The 18,920-nt window shown below is 37.1% G+C and overlaps 1 protein-coding gene across 13 annotated transcripts in view; it reads right to left on the bottom strand.

Annotated features, from left to right (window-relative positions):
• DMD (dystrophin) overlaps positions 1–18,920 on the bottom strand; it is a 1,477,396-nt gene that overhangs the window by 780,559 nt on the left and 677,917 nt on the right. For all 13 annotated transcript variants that reach the window (XM_042458881.1, XM_042458877.1, XM_042458883.1 and 10 more), the window contains 4 exons: positions 18,085–18,219; positions 16,152–16,301; positions 10,351–10,512; positions 2,729–2,839 (listed from right to left, as the gene is read on the bottom strand). In XM_042458881.1, coding sequence (XP_042314815.1) covers positions 2,729–2,839; positions 10,351–10,512; positions 16,152–16,301; positions 18,085–18,219 — 558 coding nt within the window. The remainder of the gene's footprint in view (positions 1–2,728; positions 2,840–10,350; positions 10,513–16,151; positions 16,302–18,084; positions 18,220–18,920) is intronic.

The following is an 18,920-nucleotide window of genomic DNA, read 5'->3' as shown; positions in this document are numbered from 1 at the left end:
ACATGCTGATGATGTAGTGTCCTTTCGTGCTATGCACTTATAGCACTATGACTCATTTTGACTACATCACATGAAATGTGGAGCTTTCTTGTTTGCTGAGGTTCTAGAGATCTCTGGATGAGAGTTAAAAATACCCCTCCCTAAACTACAAATCCCAGGATTCCCAAGGATGAAACCATGCCACTTACAGTGAAATCATAGTGCTATATGTATACTAGTGTGAAAAGTCCCCTGACTATACCTGTGAGGCGGGATGTGCTCTAGGGCTGGAAGTGTGTGACCAGTGCAGCGGGACTTCTGCAAAATTTTTGAGCTCACTAAAAATAGCAATGGGTGAGAATTTCTTTTCATTTCATTTTTATTAGGAATTTTCAAGTATTGTCATATTAGCGATCAAAAGAATTAGCATTTTTTTAAAAAAAAATCTGAACAAGGGATAAACTGGAATTGACCATCCATCTATATTTTTGAGTGTTTAACTCTTAAAATTTGGACTTGAATTCCTGTAAATTCAACCATTTTAGACTTCAATTGAGCAACTACAATCCCCCCCCCCCACAACCCATGTTAACACCTGTAAGGCATGCCCATACAAGATCATCTCTGCTGAGATTTCTTGTGCCTACTGAATTTGTATGATTAAAATTGGGACTTTTTTTATCCACTTACAAATTTCTTCAAATTGTGGAGAAAAGTAGAAAACTGTAGCTGCCCTCTTTCTTCAATTAAAAATACTTCACTTAAAGTATTTTCAAAATACTGCAATTGGGGAAGCACTAACTGCCTCAGGGATACATGACCAGAGAAGAAAGCCATCCCACCCTATCAGTGTCTTCTAGGAAAATAAATTTCATGCAGGGTCCAAAAATGTCTATAGCTTTTCCCCCTATGTGAGTAAAATGAGTAATTGTGAAGACTTTTTGTTTGGTATTCACACTGCCCTTCTTTTGAGAAATCATGTTTTTCTGTAAATTCACAATTTTTGCACAAAAGTCCCATATGTATTTCTTTATGTGAAATACATGTGGTGTGTGTGTGTGTGTGTGTGTGTGTGTGTAAAATACATATGGAGATTGGTGTGTTTTTTGCACAAAATGTTTTTTTGTGTGGGGAAAAGACACACGCACATACAACCCCCCCCCACTGTTTCTAGAGATACCAGGAATAAGTGTGATTAAATCATTGATTCTTATAAAGACTTTCATGAATCAGAGAGAAAACTATCCAAAATACCAATTCTGTGTGGTCTTTAGGAATGCTTTGTAAGGGGGGGAGTTTTGTCCCACTAGACTGTTCTTTTTCTTGCTTTTTCATGACAGCTGGGAGGACGTAGAGGAAGCAATGAAGAAAGGAGGCTATCATAACTATGATGGGGATCTTCCTCACTGCCCCACCTCTTCTTACTTGCATGGCCACATACCCAGCTGAAGAGAGGAATGGCTTCCCCATTCCTCCAGCTGGCCATGTGGCTGTGAAGATTGGAGGGGCCAGATGAACCCTTCAGTCACCATCACCTGTGATGATAGCCAGAAAGGGACAAGCTTCTTTGCTTGACATCTGCCTTTGCCCCTCCACCTGCACAGCCACTTGAAAAGCCCATATTGTGTAAAAAGAAAGCCCAAGTCCTTCTATGAAGAATTATTTCCTCAACATTTTGAGATGTGTGGATAGCAGGAAGAAACTGCATAATTCGTCCTTCTGCATTATTTTTTTGCAATTTAATTTCCTGTTGGGAATTTTATTTTTCAGCTGGGAAATAAATAAACATTAAATATATTTACATGAATAGTATTTGCATCCCAGTGGCTTCAGTGTTCCTCATCCACACTCTTCAAGGCAGCCTCCAATTGGATAAGTGTGATGCTAGACTTTAGTAGATACTTTTAAAAAGGCACAAGAATGCAGCTGACATCTCGAAAGGCTTGTCTGTGCTTTATCATATCACTTTGAATGAGTAAGCCATTGGTGCTTGTTGCATTTGTTGCACTGAGGAGGGCATTGAGATTGGAGTCTGGGGTGTTGGATTTGCACCTTCAGATTTAGAAGTAACTGTACCTCTGACTATTTTAGGAACAGCAGGTAACACCAAAAATGATACAATACAGTAAGCAAGATTTGACTATTGGCAAGATAATGTCTTTCAGGAAAAAAGGTGATTTTATTCATTTTCACCTTCCAATATATGAAGGTTAGGATACATGGGCGGGGGGGGGGGGAACCACAACCCTACAGTGATGATGAAAAGAAAGGCTTGTGAAAACTAAATGGGCCTTTAAAAAAAATCATCTGACTGCTCTTTCAGTAATATTTGCCATATGGCAACAGAGTGATTGTGCAATAAATAAAGCCCTAAGTGCATCACCAAATTGGTTTTACATTTTTAAGAAAACAGACATCACTCTGGTTTTGTTTTGTTGGTGACAGTGGGATATTAGTGTAAATGAAACCAACTAGGCGTCTCACTTTAGCTATTCTATACTGAAAAAATTAGGTTTTGAAATCTCAGTGAATAAACATATCTTCTCTCCTCTCCTCTGCCTCACCATAAGCCAATTAAATATGCTGTAAACTAAGCCAAAAGAAATAATTAAACACTTGCTAAGGTACAAGAAATCGATAACCCTTGTTATCAATGATTCATTTCTTTATATTTCTACATTATTGTACATTATAGTTGAACATTATAAAGAAGAGTTTGAATATGTAAAAGAAAATGAAGTTTGCAAACCTGTGAAATATCGATTTGGGAGACTGTCCTTTTGGCAATATCTTTACCTCGGTTGCGTTTTTTCATTTCATCCAAGCTAATCTCATGGCTTGCCAACTCTGACTGAATTTTCTGTTAGAAAAAAGGCAATGCATTTGAAATCAAAATAGATTATTTTTGTAAGGAAATATTTAAGATTACATATCCAGCCTCTGTAAGAACTCATGGAGTTAATCCAGGGCTGCATATTGGCATATGGAACAAAGACTACCTACATTTTGTGCTCTGGTACCTTTCAGACCAAACTTTGTGAGAGGGTAGGAGATGCATGGCAAGAACAGGAAGGAGAAGAGCCCATTAACAAGTAGAAGCTGGCTTATGAGTTACTGGATAAAACCCTATGATTATGGTACTTCCTTTCTTCCACTTATTAAACAGATAGGGTAATAAAGTGCAGCCTTGAATAACCGCCCTTGCCAACTGGAAAGTATTCAGTTTCTCCATATTCTATCCCGTTAGTATCTTCCTGTACTGAGGGCGTGTTACACATCACCACAATGAAATGTTGTGGCACACCCAATTATTTAAGAGCACTCCATAGTTTTTCATGAGTTACATACACAACTGAAGGATTTGATATAATCTATAAAGAACAGGCTGATTTTCTTTTGAAATTCCTTGGTCTATTCCATTATCAAACATATGTTTGCAATATGATCCATAGTGCCTCTTCCCTTCCTGAATCCATCTGACATTTCTCACTCTGGCATTTCTCACTCCATATATGACGTTTTTGGTTTTGTTATAGAATTTTGAGCCACACTTTGCCAGCATGGAAAATAATAATAATAATAATAATAATAATAATAATAATAATAATAATAATTTTATTTGTATACCGCCCTTCTAATGATGCAATGGTCCTGTGATTACTACAATATCTGATGTCCCCTTTCCAGTCTGTGGATCATTCTTTTGTTTTCCACATTTGTTGACAGATTTTAGTCAGAACTAGATTAGATTCTGTCCTTGTAGCTTGAAGCTTAAATTCTTCCATATATTGTTTTCACTACCTTTTAATTTCTAATTGGTCATGTACTGTGTCCCCCTGCTGGTCATAGAGCATCCCCACTCTTAGTTTAAATTCCCTTTGATTTCTCAAACCTTCTGGAGTTTTTCATTATTATTTTTGTTATCATCTTCTATTTGTCTGCATTGATCATTATAGTAATTCCCATTGGCCAACACACAAATCAGCTAGCAGTTGTATTAAGGATTCTGATTCTATTTGTCTCCATTTTACGGTTGCTTCTTATCTGTCCTTAACTGCCAGAGTCACTTGCTGACTTCTCCTGTCAACAAGTGACCCTGAAATCAGGTAAAGTATAAGAACTAATTAATTCACTTCACGTCAATCACAAGTTCCATCAAGATGAAGGGAGCAACAGGAGCATGGTCATTAGCTGGCCCAGATACCATTACAGTAAATCAGTAGTCTAGATAAATGAAGCCAGCAAGGCATAAACCAGAATCATCATTTGTGATCACTCCAAGGTCAAGAAAACACTGATGCCAAAGAGTACTGTAAGTTACCAAGACAGAACAGTTGAAAGCAACAAAAATGCCAGGGAGCTCCTGGGAGATTTATAAGCAGCTTTCTCAAAACACCAGCTGCTTAAGGAGTCAGCAGCTTAAAGAATTCTATTTAACAACCACTGAGATCAGTATATTATCTCTTTGATGATCTTGAAAGGTTGGCAGCATGTCCTAACCATCTGATACCTCCTGCTGGGGAGTATGGGGCCCCTAGTGCTTCAGCCACCAGCTCTTCAAATCTGGAGAGGCCACCATCTTCATAAACTATACATTCTTTGAAATCTGACTTGTCTGTATCTGAATCTTCTGAATCTTCTGACTATAATGAGTGTGTTATGACACTGTCATCCGCTGAGGTGTCTCTTTCTTTTTGACTGCAAAGAGTGTATTTTTGCATTCTCCCTGACAATGTCCTTGGCTTCAGTTCAAAATTCTTCTAGCTCCTGATCAATTAGGCTTAATAGTGCAAATTTATTTTTTTAACTTTATTTATACTTTGGGGGTGTTCTTCAGATTGTATTTCGGCACAATACTTGGTTTAGTGTTCTTCTTTAGCACTACTGTCATTTTTTTATATTAGCAGTTCCAGAACAGAATCTTTCAATTTGTTCTTCTTTTGCCTCTGTTGTTGGAACATAAACTTAGAATCATAGACTAATAGAATCATAGAATCGCTGAACTTTACTGCACGGGCCCAGGAATGGGCAAGTTGCATTCTAAAGAGGGTGCGTTCTGGGAACGTGATGGTCCCCAGAACGCAGTTTACCGCATGCAGGAATGCCGTGACTGCTTCCGGGTGTTCCAATCGCGTCCCCAATCCATTCCAGGGGGCGCAATTTCTGAGAACTTTTCAAAAGCGTTCTCAGAAATCATAGAGTTGGAAGCAGGAACTCTCAATCAAAGCATCCCCGACAGATGGCCATCAAGCCTCTGTTTAAAGACCTCTAAGGAAGGAGACTCCACTACACTTCAAGGGAGTGTGTTCCACTGTCGAACAGCCCTTATTGTCAGGAGGTTCCTCCTAATGTCGAGGTGGAATCTCTTTTCCTGGAGGTTGCACCCACTGCTCCATATCCTAGTCTTTGGAGCAACAGAAAACAAGTTAGCTCCCTCCCCAATATGACATCCCTTCAAATATTTAAGCAGGGCTATCATATCACCTCTTAACCTTCTCTTCTCCAGGCTAAACATCCCCAGCTCCTTAAGTCATTCCTCCCAGGACATGGTTTCCAGACCCTTCACCATTTTGGTCACTCCAGTTTCTCAACATCCTTTTTAAATTGTGGTGCCCAGAACGGGACATAATATTCCAGGTGGGACCTGACCAGAGCAAAATAGAGTGGCACTATTACGTCCCTTGATCTAGACACTATACTTCTATTGATGCAGCCTAAAATCGCATTGGCCTTGTTAGCTGCCGCATCACACTGTTGACTCATGTTCAATTTGTGGTCTACTTGGACTCCCAGATCCCTTTCAGTTATATCTATGGGTTTCCCCTAAAGTATTTATACTATTTGATAATACTTTGCATTATATCCTTTGCAAGGTTTTGCTATATATCTCCTGCATATTTATTAATGCCTCTACATTTCTTCTTATATTTTCATTTTCTGAGTTAGACAGTGTGTAATTATCTGACTCAAATTTCCCATTCCTGTCCACTTTAGCTCACCCACTCCAAGTATTGCAATGTTTATACTTTCAATTTCTTGTTTTACTGTGTCTAGTAAATCTACTTTGGACAAAATCCAAAAAAAAAAAAAAAATGGAGAAAGAAAAAGGACTACCAAGACAATAAGGTAGGAGCTGGTGAAAAAGGCCATCCAAACATTTATCACATAATGAATAGAAAAGAATTAAAATGGTTTATGAATACAGTTTTGGTAAAATTAAGAATCAAACAAAAGAAGTATAAAACATAGAGTAGTATAAAAACATCTGTTCCAAAATACTGTGATTCATCCACATATAAAGGGCAACACAAATTACATTCAAAATCCTTACAGAGAAGATAAAAAGGTAACAGAAAGGAGGGATGACTAATTTGTGTTTAACTTCTCTAAACTTTGGTGATAATACTGAAGAGGTTATTAATGTGAATGCATATTGCTGTTGCTATTGCTGTTGTGTGGCTTCAAGGTGTTTCCAACTTATGACAACCCTAAAGCAAACCTATTTGGGGATTTTTGGGGGGCTGAGATTGTGTGATTCATCAAGGTCACCCAGTGGGTTTCCATGGCTGAGTGGGGAATCTAACCCTGATCTCCATAGTCGTAATCCAATGATCATACCACCACACCACACTGGCTCTTGTGGCTATGTTACCTCTGTGGAATACCAAACATGATTGTTTCTGTCTGTGAAAGTGACTAATCAGTTAAATTTGGGCTTTTGTTTTGTTTTATAGTATTTTTCATACAGTATCATTATTTTACGCATTATTTGAAAAGCATAATTGAACAACTTTTATCAGAGAAGATCAGACCAATTTGAGAGAAATAGACAGTATGTTAAAGTGTTATGTAACCTTCTATGGAGAGCCTTTTAAAATTGCCTTGTTCAAAAAAATTTAAGGTAGTATCTCCACCCCTGACATTAAGAAGAGAAAATTAAAAGGAGAATCACCATCTGTGAAAAAAAATGACAATTGAATTAAATTCAACTGAATGAATTAAAATATTACATGAAAAAGAGGGCAAGCCATGTAATTGTAAAGTGTGCTCTGTCAACAGAATGAGGTCATACTTATACTGTTTCTGGAAACTAGAACATGATGTAAGTTTGTTTCATCCCTCCACTAATTTTTTTAAAAATTAACTTGGTTATATTATCCAAATGTTTATGAAAATTATGTAGGATCCAAACCATATGAAATCATTGTGATATTTTGCCTTATGATCTATTTCATGGGGCATGGATATAAACTGGAATCTAATTATCATGAAACTATCAGTCCATAATCTGCGATACAACTAAAGAGACGAGATAACATAGTATACATGAAATAGCACCAGGTTCAATCCCAAACATATCTGAAAGGGATGGGGAAACTGTTGCCAGAAACTGTAAACACCCATTTTCAGTTACTGGAGACTAGGAATGCACAAGCGGTGGACCACAGGATGCATGTCCCTTACATTTTCTAAACAGATAGGCAGTGGCAGAAAGGAGAAAGCTTCTGTTCCAGCACCACTGTTAGTAGCATTGAGGCTACATTGAGGGTTGCAATATTCCAGCCCCTCATAGCCAGGCATCTAATTTTCATATTATGCAAATTATTTTAATTATGCATATTATTAATTTGTATTCTGATTGTGCCAATTCAACACATTAACAATTGCAGTTTTCTACCATCATGTTTCAATCTCGTTATCAGTAATAAGGACTCTTTTTATTCTTCTTTTCCCCTCCTAGCTGCTGTGAAGAGAGGGAGGCTTCCAAGCAGCCCCAGAGAGTAAAGGAATTGTGCAAAGCTGCTTGGAAGTGAACTTCTATCTTGTTGCCTAGCCCTAGGCTAAAGCAGGCTAAGCAGCCGACACACTCATCAGACAATACAAGATTGTCTCTGTCTGCCTCCTTTCCTTTCCTGCCTTCTTGGCCTATTGGGTGAAGGGGGGAATGCAAGAATAAAGTGGCAATGCTATGCCTGTGCAGGAGCAGCCACAGCTTGTAAAGTGGGATGAGATTCCTGCCAGTGCCAGTCTTTTTGCATAGTTTCATTTTTATTGACACTGCCACATTTTAATCTACCCATAGTGCAGCAGCGAAGGAAGAATCTGGAATTCTTCAGCCAGCCAGGACATGTTTTAGTCCTTCAATCTGGGATTTTGCCAATTTCCCAGGACAAATAGCAAACCTATCACAGCCCTCACTGACTTCATTTCCAATATCATTGTAACAGTAGCTTGCAATAACTGCAAAGAACTAGAAATCTCAGCTCTTTCTTACCTTCACACAGAGGTGTAAAACAAGATGCATAAATACAGGCTGAATCTAGCTACGAAGGAAAGAAGAATGCCTCTGTATCTCTGGAGATATGTATATGTGCACAATCCATGGCTCCTAAACCCAAACTAGATGTGATCATTTAAGAAGAAAAGCTTACCCACTCCCACTGTAGACAACACTGAGCTGAACCAGTGTGCTGACTCATTACAGCCAACATCCTATGTGCCAATGAATTTGTTATCAAATTACTAATCTAAATTATGTATCATCTTAATATCTCTCAAATCCATTGTCATCCAAGTCATCCATACAAAGTTAACTTTACCTATTTCATCCCTCAATTTCACTTCCTCTTCTGTAATTTGGGTGTGTGGGGGAAGCACATTCTCATTGTCACAGAAGAGGAAGTTTTCTTTCTGTTGCTGAACTGCTTAAGAACTTAGTCCATACATGAGAGTCATCTTGACTATATTTATACTGACTATAGTTGTAAATAGTTCAAAATTTCCCACCTGTTAGATATCATAGTAAAATCCCCCTAATTATTTCAATTCTTCACAATAACTGGACCACAAATAAATCAAAATAATAAAAGCTCAAAGGTTTTATGATGGGTGTATTTCATGCCATTGCCACCAGGTGGATGTAATGTCAAGCATGATAAAATAAAACAATTATCAACCTAAAGCTTTGACAAAAGAACCTGAATGGGTCTTGATCAAGGACATAGAGGTGTATGGAGGTGAGAAAACGTGGGTAATTTTCCCCCACTTACTAATGTACTGTTTAGGACACTATTTTTTTTAACATGAAGAATATAATTATATATATATTTGCAAAACTATCTGATGTTTTCTGAGGAATAGCACAGGCATTTGGGCTATCATTTGGAGCAAATTAACTGACAATCATAAATGCACAACAAACCATATTGCACAGGGTTCATCCTCCTATGCTGTAGCCATAGCTATACATTTTCAATCATCTGTTCTTGCAAGTTTTCTTCACTGTCACCAAAAATGTGAAATTTTGATAAAATTGGTATCTTGTTGTGAAAAAGATCCATCCAAAATGGAAACCATGCAGAAAATAATGTTAGAAATGACAAAGTTTGGATGGGCAATCATACTCTGAGGATACAAACAGAAAACTATGGTTTAATACAAAAAAATTAAAAAGGAGGAGAGTTTATAGATAATGAATCAAATGGCAACCAGGCATAAAAGGGACTATGGAAGTGTTGTTCAATGTACATTCAAGCTTAAAGGTTGAGGAATATAACTTAATCTTGCTAAAGCTATTGTTTTTTATTTGGCCTTATAAATAATAATAATAATAATAATAATAATAATAATAATAAATAGAAAACATGCACTAATTTTTATATCCTAATAATGTATTCCATCCATTTTTAAGTATCCACAGAAAAGCATTTCACTTCACTTAATATTTCTTTGTCAATAAACAGAATTAACAAAAGTTACAGAGCCTAGGAATATATCTCAAATATTAAGCAAAACATTGACAGACCTAGTAATAAAAGGGAATGATACATTGTTATTCCTTTACTTATTTATTTCTATATGAGATTGCGAGCATGTGATGATCAACTAATTAAAATGGAGTATCTGTGATTATGTAAAGGGTTCATGTGTATATAATCAGCTTTACTAAGAAGTCCACTATAAACACTAAAGATGATGGATAACGGAAAAATAAAAAAGGCAGACACTTAAAATACTCATTTTGTTACTTCAGTGTTACAACTTAACCTTCATCAACATGCAGTAATATTTAATTTAGTGTCATAAAATGAATTTTGACAGCACTAGGATAGATAAAATGTGCATTTCAAGAATTTACTGAAATGCACATTGCCCCCTTTGAAGGCAATGCTACTATGTATGGTATCAGTTTTATATTCAACATTAATTTGGCAAGAAATGGATTGAAAATTAGGCTGCCTACGTGGGACCACTGAACATTCTAGAAATCATCATAAATGGGTAAAAACCAAAATGAAGACAATACAATTTAAAATGTTATTCATCATTTGAATGATAAAATAATAAGACTCTTAAGCTAACAGGACTCACCTGTGCTTCTTGAGGTACTTGTGCCGCATCAATTCTGTCTGCAATGTAACCTGTTAACTGTCGATCAATGAAGGCAAGAGACTCTTGAATTAACTGAAGGGTTTTGTCAATCTCCTGGGCAGAATGGATACTTTGTTCAAGAACCTTTTGTCTTCTCACAGCCTAAAAAGGAAGAATGGAGGACAGAGATTAAACACTGAAATATCTTAAAAGTGCTGTTCAAAAACACAAACACAATAGAATTTACAGTTGAAACACAACAACCTTTCTGTAAGACAAATTTCTTCTTTTTTTCCCAGCCATTTTGATTTTCTAAAGAAATAACCACACAGAAATTTGCAATATTTAAACAAAGTCCTAAATAACGAAAACAAATAATAAGCAAGTCTATGGTGAGTAGAAGTCTGTTTCCAAACTAAGCACAAGCATTCTCCTTAGACACTTTTTCATTCTGAAGCCTGTGGTACCCCCTAATCTCATTAGATATCTCAAGTGATTTCCTTTCTTCAGAACAGAGTTACCGTCATCACAGGCCATTTTAAGATAATCCATTGCAACAAGTGAGAAGGATAAAAGTGAGAGGGATAAAAGCTCTGTTTATAAAACAAATTAGCACATACGATATAAATAGTGCCTCGGAGCATAGCTTAAGGAGTAATCAGATTTTTATGCTTTGCCACGGTCTCCCCAGAGTTCATGTTTCACTATATATATAAATGACCATTTACAGTTAACAGTTCTGTAACATCCACTAAGTGTTAGAGCAATGTAATAGTCAGACTTTTCGAATATTATCACACAGTAAGTTCTATCACTTTAAGCCTACTCTGTGATATGATGTCTGGAAACCAAGTGATTAAATTTCATACTAAGGACATCAGTCATTTTGCTTCAGTCCCTGGATTCATCTTTCTAAAGTCACTTAGGTTACCAGCACAGAATCAGGGATACAGAAGAACAACTTTCTGAAAGCATTTATCCATAGGAAATAAAACAATAATGTCCTTTGCATTCTTTCTTATGTCAGTTATTATAGAACCTAGCAACCATGTTCCCAATGGTAAATGTACATTATTGTGAACAATCACTATTATGGCTTAATATATCCTGGTGCAATTATTGGGACCGAACAGACAGGCCAAAATAAAGCTGCTTCGGGTCACTTTGGAGGTATGCTGTTTAAATGATGCAGGCATCCTAAGAGGCTCGAAGTCATGCCAAAGCCATGATCCAGTTCTAAGGACTAGAGCATAGCTTTAGCACAGCTTCTGGCCTCTTAAAATGCATGTATCATTTAAACTCCAAAGTGAACCAAAGCAACTTTATTTTGGTCTGTCTGTTTGGGCCCATAGTTACAACACAACTTCAACCATTTTAAAATATTGTCATAACTGCACTGTATTCTAGCCACACATACACTCCCCTCTATTCCCATTGTAACCTTTCCATTAGATAATGAAATAAAAAGAGGAATAGATTTGAAAAATACAGTCATACATAGTCATAGAAACATACAGTTGGAAGGAGCATCATGAACCATCCAGTCCAAGCCCCTGCCCAAAGCAGGATCTTCAGCAAAGCATCCCTAGCAGGGAACTGCCCAGCCTCTTTTTTGATAACATCCAGAGACCCCATTACCTCTCTAGGAATTTCCACAACACATTGCAAGAACAGACAGACAGTGAAGGACAAGTTGTCCTTTAGGAAAATGTGTTCTTTCTAATTATTCAATTTAACCATGTGTTGAGCTTTAAGAAATCCAGGATTCTGTAAAAGGTGAAGACCCTCTCATGGATATTTCCAGGAGAGTCCATTCACCAGATTCTTTCTACAGAGAAAATGTGGTCCTGTGAGTTTGGAGGAATCAATGCCTTCAAAACCAGTCTTAGAGGTCACATTTATCCCAGGGACTACACTTGTGATTCTCAAAAATTCATCATTGTGGATTTTGAGGATTTCATGAAGTCCTGCCATCTACTGTCCTGTAGACTTCTCTGTCTAATCCCATTTGCTATTTCCATCTACAATCTATATGTGTACTGTACCTATTTCTAAAAGAGTTAAGGAATAGTGCTAAAAATAATAGGTTGTCATCTGTGATACCTTTCAGTCAGAAAATGTCAAGAAAAAGAAAGTCTGAGCCATTTCATATGATAAGACTGTGTTTTTTAACTAATATTTTACCATCAGTTTTACTGAAAGATTCCTATATACCAATTTTATTGACATGACTTTTCATTTTTTCTGACATGCCTGGAGATTATAAGTCTGTAAGACAATATTGTACATGACATTTAATTCTAAAACCACAGTTCAGTTCCCATGGGCAAATTTCAAAAGGGAAGCATATAATGCTTAGCCACATCTTGAATGAAGTAAAAACAATCTCCATATATTATTTGGGAATAATATAATATATCCTGTTAGATGATCTGTGAGGTAGTGGGGATGAAGATCAAGGAACCTGGTGGCTCTTGTCTTCCAATGTCACATCCTATAATGCCAAAAATGCCAGCTGCTGATTGCCAGAAACTTCAGAAATGGAGCTTCAAAATCCTAGACTTTTTTCATTGTAAATGAAACAATGTCATATGATTATGTAATATAAATAATTATTTTCAGTGGGAAAATATGCTGCGAACAGCCCCCACGCTCTGGGGGAAAAAAAGGTTATAGACAAACTCTCTCCATGTCAGGGCCATGAAACATGGCGGAATATTCATCATGTTGTCCCCATTCATTAACTGTCAATATGCTATTCACCACAAATATAACAAAAGAATCTGGCAGATTCAGCAGCAGGGTCTGAGGAGGTAACTGTCAAGAAAGAGGTCCATCCTCCATACTAGAGTTGGGGGTAAAGGGGGGAATGGAATGGAAGTGATCAGAATATAGTTAATTGTTTAACTGATATTTTAGGGGAGGGTGGGAATTATTGGGACATGGGGTTTGTATGGATGTTTCAACTGTAAGCCGCCTCGATTGTCGCTGACAGAGAGGTGGGGTACAAATAAAGTTTATTATGATTAAGAGAGAAGAGCCTCAATGAGAAGTGAGATTTGTCATTTCACAGTGAGAGTATAGAACACAGAAGGTAGGTGGTTTAAACTACAAGTCTTGTCACATATATGTATAGTTATTCCACTCTTTAAGGGACCTCAAGTTTAGAGTTAGGATAGCTCAATATTGTAAAAAGATAATTTTATTTTGATTCTCTAGCTGTTTCTTGTTTTTCCACTAGTACACTTTGTATGTTATAACCTTTAATTTTTTTTTTAAAAAAAACACCTTTTGTACATATATTCATTGAAACCTATGGCATGATTCTAGGGATTCCTTCCTCACAAAATCTTGCCCTGCAAAATCCAAGTTCGACCAAGTTCAGGAATACAGCCAGGTCTTCTCCATGGCTCCAGATGGTGAAAGTGTCATCCACGTATCGGAACCAAGTTGTGGGCTTTTTCGGTGCAGTTTCCTGGCTGTATTCCTGAACCATCTGAACAACATCTACCCCAACATCCAATTCACTTTGTAAAAAGAAAAGAAAGGAACACTGCCATTTTTGGATGTTCTAGTCATCCGCAAACTGAAACTACGTTTGGGTCACACAGTGTTCTGAAAACCCACACATACAGACTGATACCTGCACAAGAACTCCAACCATCACCCAGGACAAAAAAGAAGCACAATCAAAACACTGGTAGATTGAGCAAAATGCATCTGCGAACCCCACTTCTTGGAAGATGAACTGAAGCATCTGGACTGGGCTCTACAGGCCAATGGTTATTCCAGCTCAGACATCAGAAGGGCTGCCAGGCCCAGGAAAACCCAGAGAAGTGAAGACAAGCAGCCACCCAAAGGGAAGGCATTTTTAACATACATCAAAGGAATCACAGACAAAATAGGCAAAGTGGTGAGGAAGCACAACCTTCAAATGGTTTACAAACTGACAAACAGAATCCAGCAAATGCTTCGCTCAGCCAAGGACCAGAGAGACCCTCTCACAGCCGCAGGAGTTTACCGCATACCATGCAGCTGCAGACAAGTCTACATAGGGACCACCAAACGCAGTGTGCAAACAAGATCAAGGAACATGAGAGACACTGCAGGACTGGGGCAGCCAGGAAAAAAAATCAGCAGAAGCAGAACATGCACAAACCATACTGAGCATAAATACTGTTTGAAAACACTGAAATTCTGGACCAGGCCAACCACTACCATGTCAGGATGCACAGGGAAGCCATTGAAATCCATAAATATCTGGATAATTTCAACAAGAAAGAAGAAACCCTTAAAGTGAACAAAATTAGGCTATCAGTTTTCTGAGGAATAGCAAAATAAGGACTCAGCAATTGCAAATGGGAAACCATTCAGAGTCAGGGGCTTTCCCAGCAGATAATGATCACCAATTAGCAGACATTAATTCTCTTTTGCATTAGCCTGAGGCCTGCCATCAGCACGGAACAATACACATGCAAATCACTCCTGCATTCCCAAGCTCACACAGCATATGTACACCCAACTTTTTCCAGGCAAAGCATTCTCTGAAGATGCCAGCCACAGATGCTGGTGAAATGTCAGGAAGAAACTTTTCTGGAACATGGCCAGATAGCCTGAAAAACCCACAAAAAACTATGAATGCTGGCCATGAAAGCCTTCAACTTCTCACAATACTACTTCCTCCTAATTTTGTCTTAACTTTAAGACAATAAACATCTTGTTGCTCCCTATAACTCCTTTAATTCTATCTCTTCCCAAAGTCATTATCTCTCTATCCCATGTCTCATATTGAATTTCATCACATCTTGCTTTCTATTCAACCATAAGTAGTTAGTCAGCTAATTTAAACAAACAAAAAACAAACAATCAGAAAACAATATAGTAATGTCCTCTGTTGAGAAGTTCCAGTTTCACTGGATATGTCCATTTTATCCCAATTTCTGTTTCACATTTCTCCTGATAAATCCTCTATAATCAAGTCTTTCCATCCTCCACTTCCAATATTTCACTAAGAGAAGCCAATCTTTTTCTACTGAAAAAGTAGTCACTGCTAAGCATTTTTTTTAAAAACATGTTGTGCACATTTACTCTGTGATTCTAACTGAGCGCTTTTAGAGGGAAAGTGGTTGCTTGTACAGGGGAGAAACAAATTTGTTACCATTTCTCCCATATCTTGCAGTGATTGATACATAGGACTTGATACTGATTAGTTCTGCCCAACATAAGGACCACAAAGAAGTGCTTACTTGGAAATTCCTTTACCATCTGCTATTTCCTCTAGTAGGTGTGGAAAACGTTCAACCCTGTTTCTTTTTGGGTCACCCACAAGGAAAGAGCAGAGGTGACTGTACATTTTTTTTACACAAAGTAAATAAAGTGAAAATGGACAAAGCTCCAGCAAGTTTAGAAACAAGCCCCATTCTGTTTTTGTCTTCAGCAGAAGGTGATCACATTGCCATTTTAAAAGCACTGCATCTTTCTAATGTCAGTGAAACAGTAAGAGTGTCTTCATATTCTGAAAGCCCTGGAGTGAAGTACAAAGGTAGATTTCCTGCAAAAGCCAAAACCAGTAAAACACACAAATACTGCAACATATATAGTAGTGTGGCCTTGCTCAACCAATCATATCCAAATCTCACACACTGCAAAGTTGCTGGTTTCTAACTTGCATTATTATCTTTCACAACTTCACAACATATTATTTTGTAAGGTAACTTTAGGTTTTAAGAAGCTATCTTTTATGCTAAATGCAGGGTTTAAAAGAAAATGTAGGGGAAGAGATATTATTTCTTAAAATGTACCTCCTGTCGCAGCTCTTCCCACCGAGTATTGAATTTCTCCAGTTTCTCATTGATCAGTTCATCCAAAACTCCACCATCAGTTAAAGTCTGTGCCAGCTCGCGAATTTGATTGCGGTTGTCTTCTGGGTGTTGCATTAATGTTTCCAAAGACTGAAACATCCATAAACTGTATTATTTGTTTTTGCCATTCCTCTTAGACCAAACATTCAAAGCAATCATTAAGAAAACAACAACAGGGGGAAAAGAAGGCAGAAACCCTTTATTCCATTAAAATAGAGGAATAGTCATGAAAAATACAACACATTAGTACACTTTTGATGGTAAATTAGCTGAAATGTAACTAGAAAGACATCAGAAAAGTCCAGTTTGCACCTTCAACCCATTAAATAGTGTAGCTACAATGCATGCTACACCTGAATTGGCCACTGATAGACTAATCAAAATATGCAACCAGAAATAACTGAGGTTTTGTTATTGTCAGCTGAATATTTTTTCTCAGTGGACATACATGTTGATAGCTGGAATATCTCTGAGTCTTTTTGTTTGGAAGCAACAATGAAAATAATGAGCACTGATCCTTAAATATACTGACAGATGATTTTTCTTTGTTAGTTGTGGAAACCTTATGGTTTTAATGAAAATCTGCTTTGCCCATCAACTATCTCTGGAACAGGATGGCAGTAATACAAGAAAACATAAAAAAGGGAATGTTGTTACAGTGTAGAAGAAAATGTAATCCTATGCCATTACTGTTTCAGAGTAAGTCCCACTGGATTTAGTTTTACAGTAAACAAGCACACAATAAATCTGCAGTAGACAACACTGTACTTCAACTGCCATGTCACCCAAAGTATGGGATAAGAATTCCTTTCTCACAAAGAATTCTTGACATTAAGCAATGAGTCAATTAATGCAATATGCCACATTTTTAGCTGACAAAGGATATGTTTGGGGGCCTTCTGAATGAAATTGGATTTTTTAAAGATTAAAATGACTATTATTTTTGACACCTCCAATTTCTGTCAAATAATTATGTTACCTCTCCAAACCTAATGTTTTCTTATCTATTACCTCTATAGATAATAATAAATGTAAACATTACAGAAAAAAATTCCAAGAAATAAAATACTTCCGCATGGATACAAAGATATCAACACACTGCAAATCTGTTAAGAATATTGTGCTTTGAGGTAGCATAAAGCCTTAACATTGTAAAAGTCAGTAGCTGGAACTCACAGCATCATTTCATTTGATGGAAAAGCCCTACACAGCTCAGGTCTAGGTTATTTGAATGACTATATGAACTTATGAACCAGACCATGCTCTGAGATCTGCTGAGGTCCTTCTCCCTGTCCCACCACTCTCACATATATATCTGGTAGGAACATGCAAGAGGGCTTTCTTAGTGGCTGCCATAAAACTTTGGAAGTCCCTTCCCAAAGAAGTTAGATTGGCACCCTCCCTACATACCCTTGGTGGACAAGTGAAGAAGTTTCTGTTCTGCTAGATTTTTGATGAGTACTGATATAAGGCCCAATTTACACAATGCACTGGATATTACTAATCACTGTGCTGATTTGTGTGTGTATGTGTGTATAAACTAGATTTCAATTTTTCTGATTGCTTAATTTTTTAAAACTTTTGTAATTTTTGGATTCTTAAAACATTAAATTGTAAGCTGCTTTGAGTGCTAATTTGGGGAAAAGGTGGGATATAAATAAATATCAGCAGCAGCAGCAGCAACTGAGAATTCACTTTCTACCACTGGATCCTGAGTGGAAAGTCCCCTGAAGCTTTTGTGGCAAGGGAAGTTCTGCAGCAGACAAAAGATCTGCCAATATAGGAGAGATCCACTGGTGAGTGTCCACTGGAAAGACACAGGATAAGGCTGTGGGTTCCTAAATATCAATGTATAAATAATATCAGTACTTACATCTAGTGCTTCTGAGATCTCTTCCATGCCATCCTGAATATTTTCTGTTGCCTTAAGTTTTGATTCTACCTCATTCAGCCACTTATTTTCAACTTCTAAATACAACAGTAGTTCACGCCAACATGCCCAAACCTCCTGAGGAACAGGTTTTAAAAAATAATACATATTTTTATCAGCAGCTGAGTATACAAAAAATGTTTTGTTTTATTTACCTTGAAAACAATGTATATGTAACATACAGGTTGAATGTCCCTTACAGGAAATTCTTGGGGAGGAAGTATTTTAGATTTTGGGGATTTTGGAATATTTGCATATACATAATGTTATGTTGGAGATGCTACCTAAGTCTAAACATAAAATTCATATACATTTCATATACACCTCATACTCCAAAGATAATTTTATAAATAATTTTTTTAAATAATTTTGTACATGAAACAAAGTTTGTGTACACTGAACCATGAGAAAACAAAGGTGTCACTATCTCAGCCACCCGAAACAATTGGAAAATTCTCAGTTTTGTAGTATTTAGGATGTTGGAAATCTGAATAAGGGATATTCAACCTGCATAGTAATTTGGTATTTCAAAATTATAAATTAGGTTGTATTAAATAAATGAAAAAGGCTGTTTGGGGACACACTAAAGTTCGGAGAGGCTTTGTTCCACAATTAAGCCCCTAAAAAATCTAGTATTACATAAAACAGGGTTTGTTTTTTTAAAAAAAAAAGTGATACAGGAGCTTTCTCCCCAGTTTCCAAATTGCATCCACTCTTACAATCATACTGCTGTTTAAGGAAAGATTCTCTGATTAATAGCAATCTTAGTTTCCATATTC

Source organism: Sceloporus undulatus, chromosome 3 (genome assembly GCF_019175285.1).
Source record: "Sceloporus undulatus isolate JIND9_A2432 ecotype Alabama chromosome 3, SceUnd_v1.1, whole genome shotgun sequence".
NCBI lineage: Eukaryota > Metazoa > Chordata > Lepidosauria > Squamata > Phrynosomatidae > Sceloporus > Sceloporus undulatus.
The sequence above is the reverse complement of the archived record's forward strand: the minus strand, read 5'-3'. Positions and strand labels throughout refer to the sequence as shown.